We start from the raw sequence: 21,867 nt of genomic DNA, 5'->3' as shown, positions 1-21,867 counted from the left end.
TAAGCACCCAAGGTTTTTTACATATTGCGAGAAAGAAACATTTGTTTACTACAATTTTTTATCTGGACTTATTTTTAAACAACCAGTGTCCAGTGTCCAAAACATTGTTGGTTCTATCGCAAACTTGATCTTATTTTCCAGTGTATGCAGCAGCACTCCACAGCCAGCCAACACAGCTCAGAATAAAACCTCTCGTAGAAGATTAGACATGGATTTGGAAGAGGATGAGATAGGCCTACGCCGATCACTTGAACCACTACTCCTACTACAGCAGTGAGAATGAACCACCCTCACTGGTTGATTTTTCAAATACCTCAACTGAATATACAATAAGTACTGCTACATTAAAAGTGATAGATCAGTGGACTTCAATTCACAATAACATTGAAGTGTAACTTGTGCAGCGAAAAGCTCTAGGGCCTACCTACATTCTAAGATACGAATCCAGAAACAAAGGGTGTGAACACAGGCAGCATCGCTGGTTCTATGGCTGTGGGAATTAGCCACTCCCAAATGGAAGAGTTGGAGCTACCATCATGTCGTTAAACAAGTACAGCAAAAACTCATGATAAAGTTGCAGACAGTTGAGAAGAAACTTTACTGGAGGAAATTAAAGCTGCAGTGACCGAAGTTAAGTACAATTTGCCAGGGACAATGGACAACTATCTTTCATCAGATGAACCCAATTGTAACTGTGGCTGCTGATTGGAGCTGGACAAAGTGGTCATATCGAACCAACCACTAATTAGCTGGGATGGTAAGTAAACACTTTATTGATTTTTTTGACACAGCCTAACCTTGAAAATATTTTATTGTTGATGTGAAGAGAATGCTGTATGTAGTAAGTAATTAAAAAAAGACATCACAACAACTGAATACATGTAAAATGTCTATAAAAACTCTGTAACCAATCAATTAAACGCTAATCATTTATAAAAATAGGCCTACTTATGTAATTATATGTATTTTATAAAGTCAACCTGTTGAATAGTACCTGCAGCTTGTGAGCAAAGTTGTGGCAAATACTGTAGGTAGGCCGACTTATTTAAATTAGAGGAAAATGATGCGCCAGGCACAATGTTATCGAGTCTATCAAACATGCCACTTTGAATAAGAATTGCACATAACATTTTGTCTACAGTTATTATGTGACAACAATAAAATTATGTGTTTAAAAACATATCATAGACGTTAGAATGTTTTGTGACTGACTTGCACTATCAAGGCGTCGGACCCTAGGCCTTCTATGTAATTGACAACTTCAAAATTTTGTCAACGTTAAAACTCTTGATTTACTTCACGTAAATCACCTTCATAAATAAATAGGTAATGATTTGTTTTTAAACTAAAACATTTTTCCCACACGCTTTTGCCCGCAATCACCTTTCAATGCAAAGTGTCTTAGAACACATTTATTGTTAAGGTGGTTTTGTAAATAAAATATCTTGAGTTGTAATTAATTGTTACCATTGAAAATAATTTTGAAAATTTTGAATTGACACCGAGCTGTAAAGCAAAATACAATTTACAATGGAGAACCCTAAAATACTATCTAACCTAACATATAGCCTAAATGGTATTTTATATAAACTGAACTTAAAGTATTATTTAAAACAATTTGATTTGTGGTCTATTCCAACTGAGTTTAAACATTTTTTTTTTGTTTTATTGTTTTCCTGTATATTTTTATTTGTTTACTTTTATGTTAAACCTAGTAAACTTTCTTAACGTGCAGCACTTTTCTTATTGATATTGAATTCGAAAGCGATTGATATTGTTTCAGTCAAATCTTACATATAACATCTATTTTAATATTAGGCTAAACAAATTGTATTCTCATTTTGTTTGAGATAAGCCTCCGAATCACTGACCAATACGGGTACTGAAATTACCTGCTTTCGAGTGATTCTAGTGACCATGAAATGCGACTGGTTTCGATCCTCACGGGATCATCTTCAGGCGGACGGCGTCATCTTCATTTTGTTCTTGCTAAAACATCCATTTAAAAAAAAACTGAGTCTCTTTTTTCAAAACCCAAAACATGTAAAAATGGCCAATAATTATCACCGATCGGTCAAGCAGCAGGTTGTAGAGTCTAGAGTCTAAATTTGTAGGGTGGGGCAGGGAAATATACCTACTTTTAAGATGGTACTGTGAGTAGTGGGGGTGTGCTGGAGGAATGGGGTTAGGCTCAAATGAAGCTTTTGTTTTGGGAATTTCTAAAAATATCACTATCAGTAGTAGATATGGCTTGTTCGAGTGACCAATGTGCTTTTGCACTCGAGATGTATTTTTTCAAAAATCTGTCTATTGTTGCTGTGCAGCTACCATTGGCTGTCGGGTTATCGGGTGGCCTATCGCAAAGCTGTTACAATTTATTTGGTGTGGGTGAATTACTTTCGTGTATGTGGTGGTGTATTGCAAAGGATATTTGGAGCTCAAAGAACGGTCCGGAGTCTTGAAAACATTGACCTTGTCAGAAGATTGTAAAGAAAAATAAAAAAAAAGGAAAAGGGTTTCCCCTTTCTACTACTTTTATATTTAAATATTGTATTTAAATATATTTACTCCTTGCAATGCTCTCTAATGAATTCTTTACAAATGTTGGTTGCCCCTAGGTTGGAAGAACTCTAGAAAATAAAAATATCAGACAGAGCTTTTGGCAGTGGAAGCTTGATGTTATAAAAAATATGTGTGGGCCCTGCAAAATATAAATATTCCCCAAAGGTCCTTGGGGGACGCCCTTGGTACTGTTATGGTTCTTCCAAAATGTAATACCTTTAATGAGAACAATTTACCAGTCTTAATTCTACACTTAATTTACTTGCTCACTACTACACTAGTGTTTAGTGTTGCACTTAAAAGGTGAATCTTTTGTAGTGGCTTATGATTTACTGAATTACCTTTTGTTTACCAATTAGATACTATTGCATATACTGAATTACCAAGGTTATTGAGAACTAAAGAGTGAGTAACAATTTGATTTATTAAGCAGTATTTAAGATTTACAATGATTTCGGTTTGACAATTTCTGATTGTGTGATGTAATATAAAATATGACCGTGAGTGATACAATCAGACTGAATTGTTTTGTTTGAGAACGTTGAATGGATTTATCAAAGGGGAATATTTGGCGCGGTTTCACACCGATCTCGAAGGTGTCAACGGAGGAGTGGTTTTTTAATTTAATTTGAGATGACCAGTGCCAAGCAAGTCCTGTTCGTTGGCCAACGATGTAAATATGAAGGTCGATTCTCGAAGGTCAACTGATTAAACAGTATTGCGTTTAATCGTAATAATATTTACTGGAACGTCTCTTATTGTTTTATGGCTAATTTGGCACTTTGGCGGTTCATCTATATGCAAACTGGCACAGCCTCCGATAACACTTCCGGATTCAGCCGAACCAGCTACCTAATCCCTCCTTTGATATTAATTGATTCCCCCAAATTTAAATACTGATTGTGACACTCTTTGACGAATTGTACCTTTAATAATGACTCTGTGCAAAATTCAAATACTATATAAAAATATTACAAAGCAACTCTGAATTACCCTATAAAAACATTTTCATCTATTTATTCTTAATGCTATTGAATTACCACAGTCTAATAAATAAAGAGGATTGTTAAAATATGAATGGATATGAAAATCAGCGAATTGGGATCGAACCGGGGAACATGTGCTTATTCTACATGAATTAACAAAACAAGACAGGAAAATTTACAAAGTATGCGACTCACTGAAATTTAAATATATAACAAATAAATAACACAAATTACTTACAGTTTGGACGTCCACAAATATAACACAAACAAAGGGATCAGGATGAGGAAATGTAACAAGTCGGTATTCTACAAGACGCGATCAATTGAAACTCGTGTGAACGTTTGAGAAATTTTCAAATGGCGGACCGCGTTTGGCCGGTAACGAACTTTTGCACTTTTTGACAACAACACAAATTCTAATTTCCGATCGCGAGGCAATTATATCCCTTAGGGATATAGGCTGAACGACTTTAAGGAAATTTGAGATTGCCCGACCAAACGCCGCGAGATGAATTAAATTTGCACAAACGAAAGTTTTACCGAACTAGTTACGTTGAGATTTGGAGAGGAACTGAACTGCTGGAAGCAAATGACCATCCGACTAGACCTTATCCCCTCTACTCCTTTAGTGCGTGGTGCATTCTGGTCTATACTGATCTATTGTTCAGAACAGCTGACTGTTCTTCGCGTTAACTTGTATTGATTTGTTGCCTTTTGCAACAAAATCGGTACAAGATCGATTTTGCAGTCTCCTCAAAGTTCTCCTTGTAAGCATGCATCCGCGCTGGCGTTGTCTAATCGTACTGTGTCTCGTATTCTCCATGAGGACTTACACCTCCATCTATACAAGAGGGTAGTTGCTCATGAACTCACACAAAGGGACTGGCAACAACGAATGCAGGCATGTGAAATCTTAATTGCGGGACTACCTCATGCTGCTCGGGTTTTGTTTAGTGACGAGGCACACTTCCATATTCCTGGAGCGGGTAAATAAGCAGAATGTGCTCTATTGGAGTGATGCTAAGCCTAGGGTAGTTCAAGGGAAGACCCTAGATGCCTTGAAGGATGCAATTCACTTTGAATGTTGCCTCTTTCCACAACAAATGCTTCACAAAGTTATAATGAACTCCAGAACCAGAATACAGTAATGCATTTAAGATTAGGGACACAACTTGTAGGATATGCTGTTTAAAACCAAGTAAAGTTATATTAAAATAAACTCCCAGATGTAACCTTTTAATCTCAATAAAAAGTTTGGCTCTAACATTTTTGGTTGTCTTTTAATTTACCTTTGAAATTAGGGATACTTCCCTGCCCCACCCTGTATTCATAAAGAACTGGAAATATTGGTTTCAATAAATTTAAAAATAAATACCACCAATCTTTTTATAGTCTAGTTTTTGTTTTATAAAAAAAAGTTAATTAATTGATTAAAACAAATGATTTGAACATCTGTTGATTTTTGAAAAAAGTCACATTCTGAAAGAATAGGAGATGGAGTGATAGAGGATAGGAGATAGGTTGATCATCGCAAGAACAGGTGATCGAGTGGGCCATTGATCGTCGTCAAAGCATGAGATGACAAGGCCTCAGAACATTCGTTTCACAAATTCATTTTTTATTTATTTTATTTTTTATAATTTTTTCCCAAGTATTTTAAATGTAAGTGAAGGTTGAGCGTAGAATGAAGTGAGATGCCTTCAAGTGAGAACTTCATCTACGGAGTTATTTATCGTAGAAAGCACAGACTAAGTATGTTGGTCACCATTGACAATGAGTACAAACCCTTAAAGAAGTGCAATGTCGTTGTAAAAAAATCAGTCTGGAAATATATGAATTTTCTATACTTAGCTCCCGCGGCAGCCGCTAAGTAGGCTATCGCGAGTGCAAGGCCAAGTGAGAGAGAGGAGTCGAGAGAGATAGAGTAGTGCGGCGGCCGCGCAAAGCTCATTTCGGCAGCAAAATTCCAGTCTGACTATTCTCCATAAGCATTTTTCATTTTTCTCAAAGGGTTTGTATTCATTACCACTGATGAACTAAAAACAGAACACTCAGATCTGAGAAATAATTATTTGTTTGTTTTGATTAATTTAATTCGCATGTTTCAGCTGATCGAACAACGTAAATAAACATTAAGCTTTCAAATGACACATCATTTAAATTGGTGAAGAAAAAAGTTTCAGTCTACAGACAAAAAAAAAAAACACTTTAAAAATTATAATAGGCTATATATAGATTACAGTGATATTACAAAAAAATATACAAAAAAAAACTCAGTTTAAGAGTAAAAGGCTATCAGCCACTTGAACTAAGATATCAAGCAGACAATAACAATTTTCAGATAATTAACGCCAGAGGCTATAGAATATTCTGTACTGTAGCTCCTTTGAATCCAAAACTTGTATTAGCGAATTTCCCATATGGAATAAGCTATTAGGCCTACCGTAGCTCTCATAGTAAAACCTGGATCCGGGACCGATTTACTTTTTCGTTTTGATGTCTCCATTGGCCAAAAACACTGTAATTCAAATTCCATTCAAATTCATATATATATATATATATCCTAATAATAGGCAAGCATATTTATTGAAAAACTTTTAAATGTTTTTACGTTAAACGTTTTTAAACGTTACGTTTAAACGTAGGTGATATCATTGAATCACCTAATGATATCAATACTAAAGTCACTAGAGGAACAGAGATCATCGGACATCACTTCAAGTTCACTGATGTCTAGTGATTAATGTCACTAGATTCTCTAATGATACCACTTGATATGATTAGACATCTATTGATATCACTATGTTTCTAATGATATCAATACAATATGTAGTGATATCATTTAAATGTCTAATGATTTTCTATTGTTTTTTCACTAGGACTAGGGTTTTCTCAGCTTGTATGGATCGCAGGGTAAATCTACGCATAATGTTAGAAAGAAATGTGAAGATCCCTTTAAAAATTAAAATAGGCTCAAAAATAAGCACTAAATAAAAATTTGAAATTAAAAAAAAATTACATGGGCCATATGAGTTGCCATGCTGGTGATGAAATAACAACGAAATATTAAAAGAAAATGAAAACAAATGGAATTCGGTTGTCCAATTACATGTTTTATTTACAGCATGGGGTAAAAATAGAGAAGCCTGTACATTACTTTTTTTAGATTTTTCAACCACTGGAAGACCTCTAGTATATATTAATAAGTGGGCTAAATTAAAATACCCAAGTAACCTGAAAACATTTGATTTTTTATCACTAACATATGTGTTTTGGCCATTCTTGCAATGATCAAGCAGTCAAAAGTACTAAACCTATTTAATTATACTAGTGTACATGTTGCTCGAATTCGAGCAATTGCTAAGTATTAAAGGCGTTATTTTTAAACGAATAACAGTCATAATTTCTGATGACTTTAAGAGACTCTACTCAAAGATTATGGAAATACACAAGATGTACATAACAGATCGATATAATCAGTGTTCTTTTTAGTATATCAAATTATCCAGGCTCTCTCACTTTTTCCATTGTAATATTTACCCCAACCCAAATTAAATTAGTAAATATTTCATTTCAACCAAGTCAGTAAATGTTTGTAGCAAACTGTTAAATTATCAAACTTATTGGCTGTTTGGAATTAACATATGTTCTTCTTCTCACTTTTAATTTCTGACAGCAGCTGGAGTTTCATAACAATTTTTGTTTCCCATTTTAATCTTATGGAGGAATACGAAATTTTAAAGGACCCTAGGGCCTCACTCTCTAATTATTTCCCTAAAAAGAAAACTTCCTGCACAACTTCACGTAACGCTCTTTCCAATGACACCAAAAACATGTCAATCGGTTCAGTAGTTTCAAAGGAGTAATTGTCACAAAAAACCTGCTTGCGTATTAAATAAGTATATAGATTATTTACAAACACATTTCATATTTCTTGTTAATTTACTTATTAACGTTTCCCTTATTGGTATAAATGTGAACAAAATAATATATATTAGCAAGATAACTCAAGCAAGAATTATCCGATTTCGATAGTGTTTGGTACAAACGTGTAAACCTACATTATTCGAACGAGTTCACAAACCAGCGTGCTGGGATCATGGGAACGGGGTTTATGGGGTAAAAATTGGTTTAATTTTTTTTTTAATTTTGACCTTCAAAACATAAAATTTGTCAAAACATAACATTTTCCAATTTCTCTCTAAAATATTTTGGAGAGCTTAAAAAACAAATAATTTAGTAAATTGAAGTGTTCTTGAACGGTTATTGGTTACTGAGAAAATTTAAAAATACTAAATTTCAAAATTGCCATGTTGCTCTTATGGATTATAAGTAAACTGGTGTAGTTTATGGATATATATTAATGAAACTTGGCAAATTTATTTTATACTAAGCTATTAATATTTTCTAAAAACACACTTTATTATCCTCCTAGTAGCAGCAAACCACGTACTTGTTAAACATATTGTTATTGAAATGGATTTAACCTAATTGAAAATTAAATCAGGCGAATGTAAATTCACTTAGTATGCAGGTTTGCTGAGACAGGAGTATTTGCAACTAAAATAGTAGTAGACTCATGTTCTATTCCAAACACTTGTCACAAGGAATGCTGTTAATAGAACAACACTCGTGTGATTGTTATTTAGGGCAAATGTAATGAATTTTGAAAATATTGGGACTCAGATTGGTCTGTGTGGTTTGAAATACAAGACATCACTTTTTATGTAGGCTATGTTCTCTGTATGTCACACTTTATGTGAAGGTAGAGATTTTTAGTCACTTTTTAAACATTGAGGAAAATAGATTTGATGGAAATTATATATTAACTAAAAAAAATTAAATGGTTGGCTCTAAGGGGCTTAATAATAAAAAAAATCATTCAAAAGTACATATGCAGAATTAGAGTAGTCTCATAGAGAAGATGTTGAAGTGGAATAATTACACTTTTATTAGCAATTGATTACATGACTATAATATTCCTTTAACAAATTTGAAAAATCATAATAAGTGACCAAATAGGTACTATTTAACATAAAATTAACTAAGCGTTCATAAGTTTTAATTCTATTGGTCATAAAAATATTGTTTGTATAGACTCTTAGATCTTAAATGTTATAGATCTTGATGACTGATGAGGAACAAGCAATGCATATACATAAAATATTAATGGAAAATAAAGGACGGGAGGAAGAAGGTTATACAGTAAAGAATATACTTTCAATATAATATATATAGTATTATAGTAAACATAATACAAGACCATGCAAAGTCATGTGCAACTGAAATCACGTAGATTTTTATCATGCATCAACTACTAGTTCTACGGTACTTTAGTAATCATCGACAATTTAACTAATTTCCCAGCAAAAAAACTGGTTCCCAGGACAATGGAAAACCCATGTTGAAGAAACCGGGTAAACCCATGCACCCAAACTGCTTATCTCTAAATATTTAGCTGTGACTATTTCCGGGTAGCAACAATCTTAAAAACGAGCGAGATTTCCTCTATCCTAGTAACGAGCGTGTTTATTCTTGGAACTTTGCCAAAGCAAGCAAGTGACGTCATGGGCAGGGATTGGTTGTGCAAAGAGAAGAAATAACAAATAACAGCTGGACGGTCAGCGGTCAACAACAGCAATCAGTTGAGTGAGGTTCAGTCTTTCAGTCACAGTAACCGGTTACTTATTTGTTTACAACCGGTTGGGTTTAGGGAACAGTGAGTGAGGTTAGTCTCACGTCTTAACTAACAATCGACAGTCACTTCTAGTCAGTCTTCAGTCTTGGCTTGTCTTCGTTCCGTGTAGGCTGTGTAAGGTTAGGTTGAAGAAAAGCGTAAACTAGTACTCCCAAGTAAGTTTACTTAATCATTAATAATAAACTTTCGTTAATTCTTTAACTAGCTTTTTGCTACTTACACATTTTCAGTTGGAAACTAATAATATCTATGGTTTTAAATTTTATAGACATGATGTTAATATTACTTATGAGTTATAAGGAATCCATATGAATTATTGGCAGGAACGGACATGCAAGTTTGCATCTTTTATGTTAGGCAATTTAAATCCTTCAAATATTTCATGAATAGCTTTACTGGTACGGTACTTTTTGTATTGTCTTTTTAGAATAAAAATACAAGCGCTATTATTGATAGGCCTAGTGTTTGAAACACGTAAATTAAAAGGCTACGGTCACACGGGTGTTTTTTCACGCAAGAACGCAGCGTGAAAAAACGCGAGAATGAGAAATATGGGCAGCATTAAATGTAATGAGGTATGCCACACGGAGTGTGTTTTCACGCAGATAAGGCGCGTCTGCAAAATCACCCGCCGCGGGCCCGCAGAAGAATGGACTGGGGTGCATTTTTGAAGCTTGTTTTCACGCTCTGTCCCTGGCCACACGGGCGAGAGCAACACGCAGCTTTGATCAAGTCGTTCTAGCAAGAAAAATAAAGATAAATGTATCTCATTTTTTCTAGGATATAGCGTAAAATATTTTTGGGTCTAGCCAATTACACAGTAGGATCTTAAACATAGGTCGACCTTACTGGACCACTTAATAATTTTTGTTACTAAAAGGAAAGGCGTTTGGTTGGACTAAAAGATGTTAAGTGGCATTTATGTAGTAGAATATACAAAGATCTGATAAACATCTTGTCATAAAAATATTTGTATTATTAATTTTTTTTTTTAAACTAAATGTTAAAATAAAATAATTTTAGTATTGTTTTCATATAGAAATTAATATATTATATTTATTTTTTATACTAAATGTAAATAATTAAATGAAAGGTTAACAAAATTTTAAAAAAAATGTTAATGTACCAACATAAATATACCATTCATATTTCTTGTTCACTAGTCAGAAACAAGGTATTTATATAATTATAAATATAATTTATATAATATTTATATTAATATTTCGGTCATTAGGAAGATATCTATCTATCTATATATTAATAGGCAAGCATGTTTCTTTAAAACCTTTTTTCTCAGCTCGTGTGCATCGCAGGGGAAATCTACGCATACTGTTAGAAAGATATTTGCCTGTAGATGTGCAGAATCCCTTTATAAATTAAAATAGGCTAAAAAATAAGCACAAAAAACGAATTTGAAAACTTCAAAAAATTAACATGGACCAACTGGGTTGCCATGATGGTGACGAAATAACAACAAAAGGTAAACAGAAAATCAAAACAAATGGAAGAAATCCCAATCACATGTTTTATTTACAGTGTGGGGAGAAAATAGAGAAGTCTGTACATTAATTATTTTTGGTCGAGTTTCGACCACAGGACGACCACTAGTACAACATAATTACGTGAATTCGTCAATCAACTGCGGGTTCCGAGTGCATTTTCCCGTTCCTGGACTTCAACTAGCGTGAGGATAAGCTACATTTTACTGCGTAAAAAAAAAACGCACGTGTGGAATACAACAGCGGGAATTCAAGCAGCGTGAAAATAAGCTACATTTTACCGCGTGAAAAAACGCCCGTGTGGCCGTAGCCTAAGTGAAAAAAACATAATTTTCAACAATACTTATACAGAAATATATAACTTCTGATTATAGCTACATAACTATTTAATCCTAAAACAGCACAATCATGAATGAGGCAATACTACATTCCTTAGCCTCTATATATAATAAGGAAAGCATTTTAAATGAAGTAATTTAATAAGGGTGTTCTAGGGTGAATTTTCATGATTCAAACCTTTTTCTGTTGACGGAGTTAGATGTGTCTCCGTGAACAATAGAGTTTTTCATGCACTAAAATGTTGCAGCGGTTTAATGTCATTGTCATCGTCTCCTGTGATAGCGGCGACCGCGACGTTATGCCTTACCCGCGATCGCGGTAATATCGCCACGGTCAATCAGAGAAGATCTTCCGTGGTCGCAGAGACATCGTTGTCGTCCCCGCAATCGCGACGCCGACGAAATTTCTGATCGCGTATCTTTGCTGACGCTTTCTGCAATCACGAACATAAGTGCTTACGTGGTCACGGTGAAATCGTGAACATCTACCGCGGTTGCACAGACTTTTCAATTTTATTAATTTTTTCCATGGTAACGCCTTTATAAAAAAAAGAATAAAAATATACTAGGCCTATATTTAGAACAATACTTAGAAAAACAGTTAATTAGAACAAACATAGGAAATCGATACTAATTTTATAAATAACATCAAGAATAACAACAATTAAGTGTGTAATGAGCATTATCAAAATAAAACTGGCAAAAATGGCATAAATATAAAGAGAAAATTAAGAATAATAGTTTTTCCAAAATCACTTTCTTAAGCAGATCCGTTATAAACATTTTTATCTTCTCCTTTTTTTAACCAATCTTTATGAAACTTGATGTGTATGTTAAGGTAGAAGCGACCGATGTGAGAAAAAATATATTTTGGTCCAAATTGAAATCCCAAAATGGCGGCGATTTTAAAATTTAAAACAACCCTAGTTCTGGCGCACTAGAAATTTCTGTAGTGGCAGAGTCATTTTGTGCACTCGGTCCTTTTTTAAACGTATTTTTTGTCGTAACACATTTATTTATGAATTGGGCCAAGATAATATTTGTTTATAATACGGGTTGCTTATATCCTAACATACATGCTTCATAAAGATCGGTTGGAACAATTCAAAAATAAAAATTATTATGTAAAAAATACAAAATGGCAGATATCTGGTTAACGAAGGGATTTTGGAAAACTTGTAGGTATTCTTGATTTTCTCTTTATTTTAACCCCAAGGAATCACTATGTGGATTATGTCCCTTCCCTTTTAGAACACCCTGTATAGTTAGTACTACAAGATTTTTTAAAGTTTTTCAGGGGAGGCACACACTTTTACAAGATATAATTTTTGAAAATGACTGTCTCTAGATGATTATTTATATGTTAATTAATTTCATCAGATGTTTTATTTGTTTACATTTTGCAATTATTAGTGTTTTCCTTTTGATTGATTGTTAGAAATGGTCTTGAATAGTTATGTCTGATTAAAATTGAAGTTCCTTTTGTAAAAAAAAAAAAAAAAAAAAAAAAAGTATACCCCTTTTAGAAGAATCAGTATCGCGTTTTAACATTTGGCGACCGTGACAGGATAGTATGATGAGTGAAACTGATGTTAGAGAATTTAATAAGAACAAGAAACATAGAACTGTTGTTAGGGCAAACTTTTCAAGACTAGTGAACCATTTAAAGGATGAACTTACACAGGAAACGGTTCACTTAGATGAATTAAAAGGTAGGCTTCAAACTGTAAGTATGATTTATGAAGAGTTAAAGAATTTAGACACAAAGATATCTGACCATTTATTTCAATTTGAGGAAAGTGAAGCAATTCTTGAAGAAGAAGTGTCTAAAGCTTATAGTTATTTGGAAACCTACAATCAAGTAAATGTTTTGGTACAAAGTAAGTTGAATGATTCTAGAGATTACGATTTGGTCAGTAGTAATTCAGCTAAGAGTGGAAGATCAAATCTAAAGACTAAGCTTAGACTTCCCAAGATTGAACTAGTACAATTTAGTGGGAATCTTAAAGAATGGCTTCCTTTTTGGGGAATTTTTAAGAGGATAGATGAAGATCCCTCTATTGATGATGTTGATAAGTTCCACTATTTAGTTCAGGCCACTATTCCAAATTCTAAAGCGAGACAAATTGTAGATAGCTATCCTGCTACATCAGAGAATTATAGAGATGCTATTCAGAGTTTAAAAAGTCGTTTTGGAAGGGATGATCTTTTGATAGAAGTCTATGTTCGAGAACTTTTAAAGCTGCTACTCAATAACTTGAGACAAAAGGTAGTGATTTCGACTTTATTTGACAAATTAGAATGTCAAATCAGAGCTCTTGACACATTAGGAGTAACTACTGATAAATGTGCGGCTATTCTTTACCCATTAGTTGAGTCGTGTTTGCCAGAGGATCTTTTAAGGGCGTGGCAACGTCATCCCGACTTTGATCCAGAAGCTGATTTGAAGAATAGACTCGATGCGCTTTTGAAGTTTCTGCGAATTGAAGTGACAAATGAGGAAAGAATTTCACTTGCTACCTCAGGTTTTGGGGACTCGAAGAGACAATTGGGTAAGTCATCCAAACCATTCTTAAGAGACAAAATGGAATCAATACCAATTGCAGCCGGACTTGTCAACCAAAAGGTTGGTAAACCCCCTATGAAATGTATTTTTTGTGGTGAAAAACATTTGACAGAAAATTGTAAGAGTTGTAGTAATCTGACACATTTAGAAACGGTAAACCTATTGTCAAGTAACAGATGTTGTTATCGTTGCACAAAGTATGGCCATGTTAGTAAGAAGTGTCATGTTCGACTAAACTGTTCTCTTTGCAATGGTCGACATGCAACAGTAATGTGTAACAAGTCTCAAGATAAATCTAATGTAAATTATGTTAATGATAACACTTTAGTACGTTGTGAAAGTAATTTAGCTAATAATGCACACTCTGAAGTATTTTTACAAACTGTACGTGTGAATATTAGAGGAAGTAATAAAGAACGAGCAGCACGTGTCATTTTTGACTCTGGTTCTCAAAGGTCCTACATTTTGAAGAAAACTGCAGAAGAAATGGGGTATGTATCATTTGGAAAGGAAACCCTTAATCATGCATTGTTTGGTGGATCAGTAACAAATGCTGTTGAACACAATCGACATAAAGTAAGGTTAAGTGATTTGGGTAACAATTACTATTGCAACTTTGAGGTATTAGATCAAGATGTGATATGTAATAATATTTCAGAAATCAAAGCGGGCCCTTGGATAAACGAATTACAGTCTTTTGGTTTTAATGTTTCTGACACTGTAGAAGGGCCAATTGAAGTTTTGATTGGATCTGATATTGGTGGAAAGTTGTTTACAGGGAAACGTCATGTTTTGACATATGATTTAGTTGCAATGGAAACCTTACTTGGTTGGGTGTTAATGGGGAAAGGAAAAGTAAAAGGAGTGACATGTAGATCAAGTGTAATGACTATAACATCTTTGTTAACACCTATTTCTGACAAGTGTAGTGTAGACATTCCTAATATAGAGGATCCTGTAACTGTCAAGATGGAATCCGAAAATAATAAGATTTGTGAATGTGATGAAGACGCTTTTGGATATGAATTTAAAAAGTCTGTATCATCAAGTATAGCAATTTTGAACTCAGAAAGTTCAAACAAAAAAGAAGTAGAAGAAGTGCAAGATAAAGAAAGTTCAAATGGAAAAGTTGTAAATAAAGTTAAATTTAGAAAACGAGGAAAACAAATTAAGTTACCAAAAAGACTGAACTTTTAATATGATAATATGTGTTTTGAGTCTTTAAATAATGGAAACTTAAGACTCAAAAGGTGGGAGTATTTTGAAAATGACTGTCTCTAGATGATTATTTATATGTTAATTAATTTCATCAGATGTTTTATTTGTTTACATTTTGCAATTATTAGTGTTTTCCTTTTGATTGATTGTTAGAAATGGTCTTGAATAGTTATGTCTGATTAAAATTGAAGTTCCTTTTGTAAAAAAAAAAAAAAAAAGTATACCCCTTTTAGAAGAATCAGTATCGCGTTTTAACAATAATAATTTGGTTTCCATAATCTAGTCTACTGGTAACAACGCTTTCTCAACATATAACTAGCAGTAATAGAGATTTCTCAAACTTACAAGTCATTTTGAGTGCATAGGCCTACATTTTACAACTCATAAAATGTTTAACAATGTAATGGTGAAAATTACATCATACACTTGAAAGACCTTTGGCTGAGGAGGTTTTTTACTGGCCTGTTAAAATGTGTAGTTTATTGATGTGTAAGTCATTAAAATTTATTAACTGAAGGACAATAGAAGATAAAAGTATGTTTCATCACTAAGGCGGTAGTGAGTTTTCAACACTAGCTCAAGTTTTAAACGAGCGAGGGCTGAAAAGTCACTTTTTGCCTTTAATTGCTTGGCATGAACTACATTTTCGTTTTTGTTACAACAACAGACTAACCCAGAAAACGAGAATATACGTAAACAAAATTTTCTCCCCATGTATTTCTTATGGGAGTTAAATTTGGTTTCTCTTTTCCGAGTTCATTTGGCTCTTCTACCCGACCGATTTTCAAGATTGAGGTCTCAAATTAAAGGCATGCACGCCAAGTTTTCACATCAAGTATCGGCAAATATTTACCTACTGTATTACTCGACCAAAACACATAATTTGATTTTTTTTATAATTCTTACTTCAATTTAATATGTATTTCACCAGTTATAATTATATAATCCTATTATATATATTAGTTTATGAACCTTCAGTGAAATACCGGCTTTTGTTTAAGCTATTAGTTATTCAAATCGGACGATTTTCAAGCAAAGGCAAGGCGAACAAACAACATAAAAATTATTTTTCATAAGGTTTTTTCTATTGAATAAAAATCAATAACTCCAGTATTTTTAATGTTTTTCCATATGTTTTAGACTCAAAATAATCAGTATATTACTGGCTCTAAATTGAGCTATTGATCGGTTGAAGGGTCAATCCATCTGAAGTGATCCAATAAAAAAATACTTGGTTGCTCGACCATTTTGTATTTTCATAATTTTTTTATATGTTATTACCCTTATAATTATGACCTCAAAACAGTTTTTAAAATATTTTTATCTAGTTCCGTTTAGAAGTTGCGGCCATTTTTGTCAGGCCGCGCACGGCGTTTTTGGGCTTTGCAGGCATCAGCGATAAATTAAATATCTTTTTACAGAGTAGAGCTAGAACAATGAGACTTGTACCATTATTTTCAGTGAAGTCCCCTCTATATATAAGGTCCTTTAAACATTTTCTCTAAAACAATCACTAATGCCTTAAAATATTCATCTTATTTTGAAAATACTTTTCAACAAAGTGCTCTTTTTAAAGCCTAATTTTACAAAGAAGGAATAAAGTACCATAGCTAATGATTTTTATCCTGTAAGATATGGTAAAATACTTGCATATGTCAGAATATTAAGTCTGAATTCAGTCTCCTTAACTTTTTATAAGCTACTAAAAATTAAAATTTTCCAATTTTTCAAAAGTTTGACGTGCAATATTTCTGGTGGGGCAAACTGTAAAAATCCAATTTTTACATTTGTGATGTGCCTATATAGTAGGAACATACAGCAAAAATTTCAATGTTGGTATTTGATCCTAAGCCGAGATATACAATTTTGAATTTAAAGGAAATTTCAACTTTTGCGCCAGCTTAATCACCAGATTTAAGTGGTATAGAAAATCTATACACAATATAGTAACAATGCAATAGTAAACTTGTTACATAATTAAAAGCTAGAATATGTACAGAAAAAAATATTAAGAACCAAAGTGGTTATAAATGGAATTAAAATATAAAAACAAAAGCGTTCGGTTCTATCTTAAAGATTTACAGTCAACGGTTCTATGTAACTTAAATGGACGGTATTTTGCGTTTAAGAAGACTCATCCAGAGTGTCAGTGTTATACTTATATTACATTATTAAAACTTTGGCAGATCAAAATTTTGTAAGCTGCGGCCTAAGTGGTGCATTTTGGCTAGACCCTCAGGTACACATTCTGTGCATGTGCTTGTGTACCACCAATATGTAAATTTTATGATTGATGGTGCCACTACAAAGAGTAACTGGAGACTGGAGTTAATAGTATGTGACACTAATTAGTATGACTGACTGTATGGTTATGGGCTTTTTATTACTGTGATCATTTCTCCTCGGTCTGTTGTAACTCACTGCTTAAACTCAATACTATCTGGTTGATCCTTCTAAGAATCCACCAACATTTCAAGTAGAGTTCCTGTTCCTGGACACTGTTTCCACCATACAGCCATATGTTGTGAGCTGCTGCCTAAGTGGTGCATTTTGGCTGGACCCTCAGGTACACATTCTGTGTGTATGTGTGTACCACCAATATGTAAAATAAATTATGATGGTGCCAAACTTAATGTTAACTACAAACAGTAACTGGAGTTAATAGCATTTGACACTTCTGGGTAGGTGTGGCTGTGAACTCTACTTGAAATGTTGGTGGATTCTTAGAAGGATCAACCAGATAGTATTGAGTTTAAGCAGTGAGTTACAACAGACCGAGGAGAAATGATCACAGTAATAAAAAGCCCATAACCATACAGTCAGTCATACTAATTAGTGTCACATACTATTAACTCCAGTCTCCAGTTACTCTTTGTAGTGGCACCATCAATCATAAAATTTACATATTGGTGGTACACAAGCACATGCACAGAATGTGTACCTGAGGGTCTAGCCAAAATGCACCACTTAGGCCGCAGCTTACAAAATTTTGATCTGCCAAAGTTTTAATAATGTAATATAAGTATAACACTGACACTCTGGATGAGTCTTCTTAAACGCAAAATACCGTCCATTTAAGTTACATAGAACCGTTGACTGTAAATCTTTAAGATAGAACCGAACGCTTTTGTTTTTATATTTTAATTCCATTTATAACCACTTTGGTTCTTAATAATTTTTTCTGTACATATTCTAGCTTTTAATTATGTAACAAGTTTACTATTGCATTGTTACTATATTGTGTATAGATTTTCTATACCACTTAAATCTGGTGATTAAGCTGGCGCAAAAGTTGAAATTTCCTTTAAATTCAAAATTGTATATCTCGGCTTAGGATCAAATACCAACATTGAAATTTTTGCTGTATGTTCCTACTATATAGGCACATCACAAATGTAAAAATTGGATTTTTACAGTTTGCCCCACCAGAAATATTGCACGTCAAACTTTTGAAAAATTGGAAAATTTTAATTTTTAGTAGCTTATAAAAAGTTAAGGAGACTGAATTCAGACTTAATATTCTGACATATGCAAGTATTTTACCATATCTTACAGGATAAAAATCATTAGCTATGGTACTTTATTCCTTCTTTGTAAAATTAGGCTTTAAAAAGAGCACTTTGTTGAAAAGTATTTTCAAAATAAGATGAATATTTTAAGGCATTAGTGATTGTTTTAGAGAAAATGTTTAAAGGACCTTATATATAGAGGGGACTTCACTGAAAATAATGGTACAAGTCTCATTGTTCTAGCTCTACTCTGTAAAAAGATATTTAATTTATCGCTGATGCCTGCAAAGCCCAAAAACGCCGTGCGCGGCCTGACAAAAATGGCCGCAACTTCTAAACGGAACTAGATAAAAATATTTTAAAAACTGTTTTGAAGTCATAATTATAAGGGTAATAACATATAAAAAAAATATGAAAATACAAAATGGTCAAGCAACCTTCATTGGATCACTTCAGATGGATTGACCCTGGAATCAGTTAAGCTCCAGATACTGTGTTGCTCAATCAAAAATCATAAATTTGATTATTTCTCGGATATTATATTTATTTTAACGCTGCGGAGCAGCATGGGTCCTCTAGTTCTTATGATTTCTTGGTCTTATTTGCCACATGTTTGCTTCCTATACGGCTGTGAAAGTCGCACGGGTTGTTTTAGTTTTCAACATTATTAGTGCGGTCAACATGTTTAAACAGAAAAGTTGCATTTATTTCAATTTTAAGTAATGGTGTGAATTCCCGTCATCAGCACTCAATGTGTTTTAAAAAGGTTAGCAGACCAGAAATTAATATTATTTCTAGGTTTATCAACAAATACAATTTTCTTAATCAATTTGACAACCTGTAAATGTTTTGTACTGTATAGGTTTAGTTCCAACTATACATTGTAGGAACACAAATCTAATTTTGTGCGCTTTACTGTATGACTGACCCTAGTGGAAGTGATCAATATATATCAATACAAAAATTGTATATTGATACGTATTGATACGTATGTGTATTTGGGCCAATACACATCAATACACATCAATACATATCAATACAAGTAAATATAGGATCCGAGTCATTAGCTTAATTGAAAATAATTTGTAGCTTGTTAAAAAACAATTTTTAATTTGTTTCAACACATTGAATCACATCTACTATGCACTAAAAATAAAATAAAAATGAAAAAGTAAAAAATTTCTTGTCAAAAAGCTCTCGATGTTCCCGAGTTTTGAACCTGGGACTCCAGCATGGTAGCCGGATGTCTAAGCCAAATCGCCACGGACGCTTCATGTCTGACTAAGTAATGATAACCACTTTGAATGCGAGAAGCTGCGAGAACATTTTGATTTAAACTTCATATTACAACAATGTTGGTATAAGATTGAAACAATTTTAAAAATGTTTAACAATAAGTTTTTTGCAGTTGAAAAAAATAAGTTTCAATACGAGCTGTAACTGTTTTACAACAATTTTAAAATTGTTTTACAATCAGTTTTTTGAAGTTTAAGAAAATTAGTTTTAATACAAGTTGTAAACTGTTTTATAACAATTTTAAAATTATTTAGCAATCAGTTTTTGGCAGTTTAAAAAATAAGATTTAATACAACTTGTAACTGTTTTACAACAATTTTAAAATGATATATTTTAAAATTATATTGAGTTTTAGGTACCTCAGCTAACGTCTATGACCTAAAACTAAAGTTTTTCCTTTTTTCAAAAAATAACATTTTTATTACTGTTTATTTAACCACTTTACATTGATATTTTGTATAATCCATAATGCTCATTTGTGATACATTTGAGAGATATTTTGAATTTTATTTACCCGTATTGATGTCTATTGATTTATATTTACATCTAACATATTTAAAAAATATTCTCTATTGATATCAATGAACGATTTGTTTGCTCTAATGATCTATATTGATATATTTTATGTTTATAGATGTCTAGTGATATGTATTGACTAAGTTTTCAGTGATGTCTATTTGTTTGTATTTACTTGTAATGATATCCATGAACATCTATTGATATCACTAAGCATCTAGTGATATCAATAGATTTTTTCTATTGATTTCTATTGATGTCTTCCACTAGGGGAGTAACTTATACTTAAACTGCTGGACATTCATAAATGATTTTGACAAAAAAGGTCAAAACTAATAGTGATTTTACTTCAGTTTTTCTTCATCTATGGTTTTGGGATTATTTTGTAAGGTGGGGACTGGTTAAAACTCTGGTTGTTTTATTACTGCCTAATGGTGACCTTTTGTTAGGCTAGATAACACCAGTAAGTGATACCCCAATGACAAATTGAATCAATTCTGCTAGTGATTAAACCTACAATTTTATTATTTTGAGACGAGCACCATAATTTTGGAATATCGCCTAAGGATAGTATTTACAACACGAGTAAAAGGCAAATTTATTAGGCGAATTGTGTACATTACATTACCTACTACCATTTTTTAATTACTAAAAATCACTACTCATAATGTCTAAGAGAGGTTATGATTTAGTTTATAACCTCTCATTGCCACGATTTGTTACAGAAGTATTACAATTTCAAGTTACTTATTTTCTCTCAATTCTAGAACCTCATTGGTCCAAACGTGTAAACAATACTGTAAAATGAATTGATTCAATTCTTAGAACTAAATTGAAAAGGCTAGAATAAAAACGGTTGTAGGTAAACACATTTTGAACACATTTAATATTAAAATACAAACCCTCAAATTTTAAATTAAATATTAACACTGGACACTGCAATCTCCTGAACAGTTATATATATATAATATATATACGTGTACGTATATATATACGTATTATATATGTGTGTTTTTATTTGCAGGATGTGGAGTTGTACATGGATGGCAGTGCTGCTATGGACAGTGGTAGCGGGCCAAGACATGGTAACATCCATACCCCCGGGAGAATCAGGGGTAGCTACCCCTACACTGCAGGTAACATTTCATAACATTTCTAATCCGTAACTGACAGTTTCAAATTTATTTATGGTGCATAAATCAGTGTTAGCAAAGTTGCGTTTTCCTCTGACTTCAGTAACCACGCTGCGTACTACGCGGTTAAGCTCAAGAACGCAGTCACAGAAAACGTACTACTATAACCCAGAATGCCAACTGCATGGTAAAAAGCATTAAGTGTTTTGAGAGAGCTTTGCCTGTCAATCCGTAGGCAGCGCCACCAGCGTTGCTATGCTATTGCATGGTACTCATCAAATACACGGTTATTTATAGTAAATGTTTTAGGAAAAATAAAATCAAATAAATTGGTTTTTTCTTAGTCTGCAGGTTTGCTGGCAGGGGTATTTTTTGTAAAATGATATCTCTCTGAGAGTCTGTTATTGAGAACACTAGACCAAACATCAAATTGGTAACTGTTGAACCTAAGATAAACCAGAAGCAAGAAATTGTGAAGTAGTTCATCTGAAAGGTCAAAAAGAATCTCTTGTAATTTTTTACATTTGTTAATCTAAGTTCAATTTT

At 33.1% G+C, this 21,867-nt stretch overlaps 1 protein-coding gene across 3 annotated transcripts in view; it reads left to right on the top strand.

The window, feature by feature from the left end:
* Positions 1–398: 398 nt before the first annotated feature.
* The window catches only part of LOC128993930 (inter-alpha-trypsin inhibitor heavy chain H3-like), a 61,241-nt gene continuing 39,772 nt past the window's right edge, over positions 399–21,867 (top strand). Inside the window, exons 1-2 of one of the 3 annotated variants that reach the window (XM_054418055.1) lie at positions 399–757; positions 21,213–21,324. In XM_054418055.1, the coding sequence (XP_054274030.1) occupies positions 21,214–21,324 (111 nt within the window). In that variant the 5' untranslated portion in view covers positions 399–757; position 21,213. Of the gene's footprint in view, positions 758–9,164; positions 9,402–21,212; positions 21,325–21,867 lie in introns of those variants that run through there. The other 2 variants (XM_054418054.1, XM_054418056.1) reach the window with 2 other exon arrangements.

This window comes from Macrosteles quadrilineatus, unplaced genomic scaffold (assembly GCF_028750875.1).
Source record: "Macrosteles quadrilineatus isolate MER2022 unplaced genomic scaffold, UCM_ALF_1.0 Scaffold_5__1_contigs__length_97177068, whole genome shotgun sequence".
Classification (NCBI taxonomy): domain Eukaryota; kingdom Metazoa; phylum Arthropoda; class Insecta; order Hemiptera; family Cicadellidae; genus Macrosteles; species Macrosteles quadrilineatus.
Note: the sequence above shows the minus strand (reverse complement) of the source record. Positions and strands in the feature narration are given on the sequence as shown.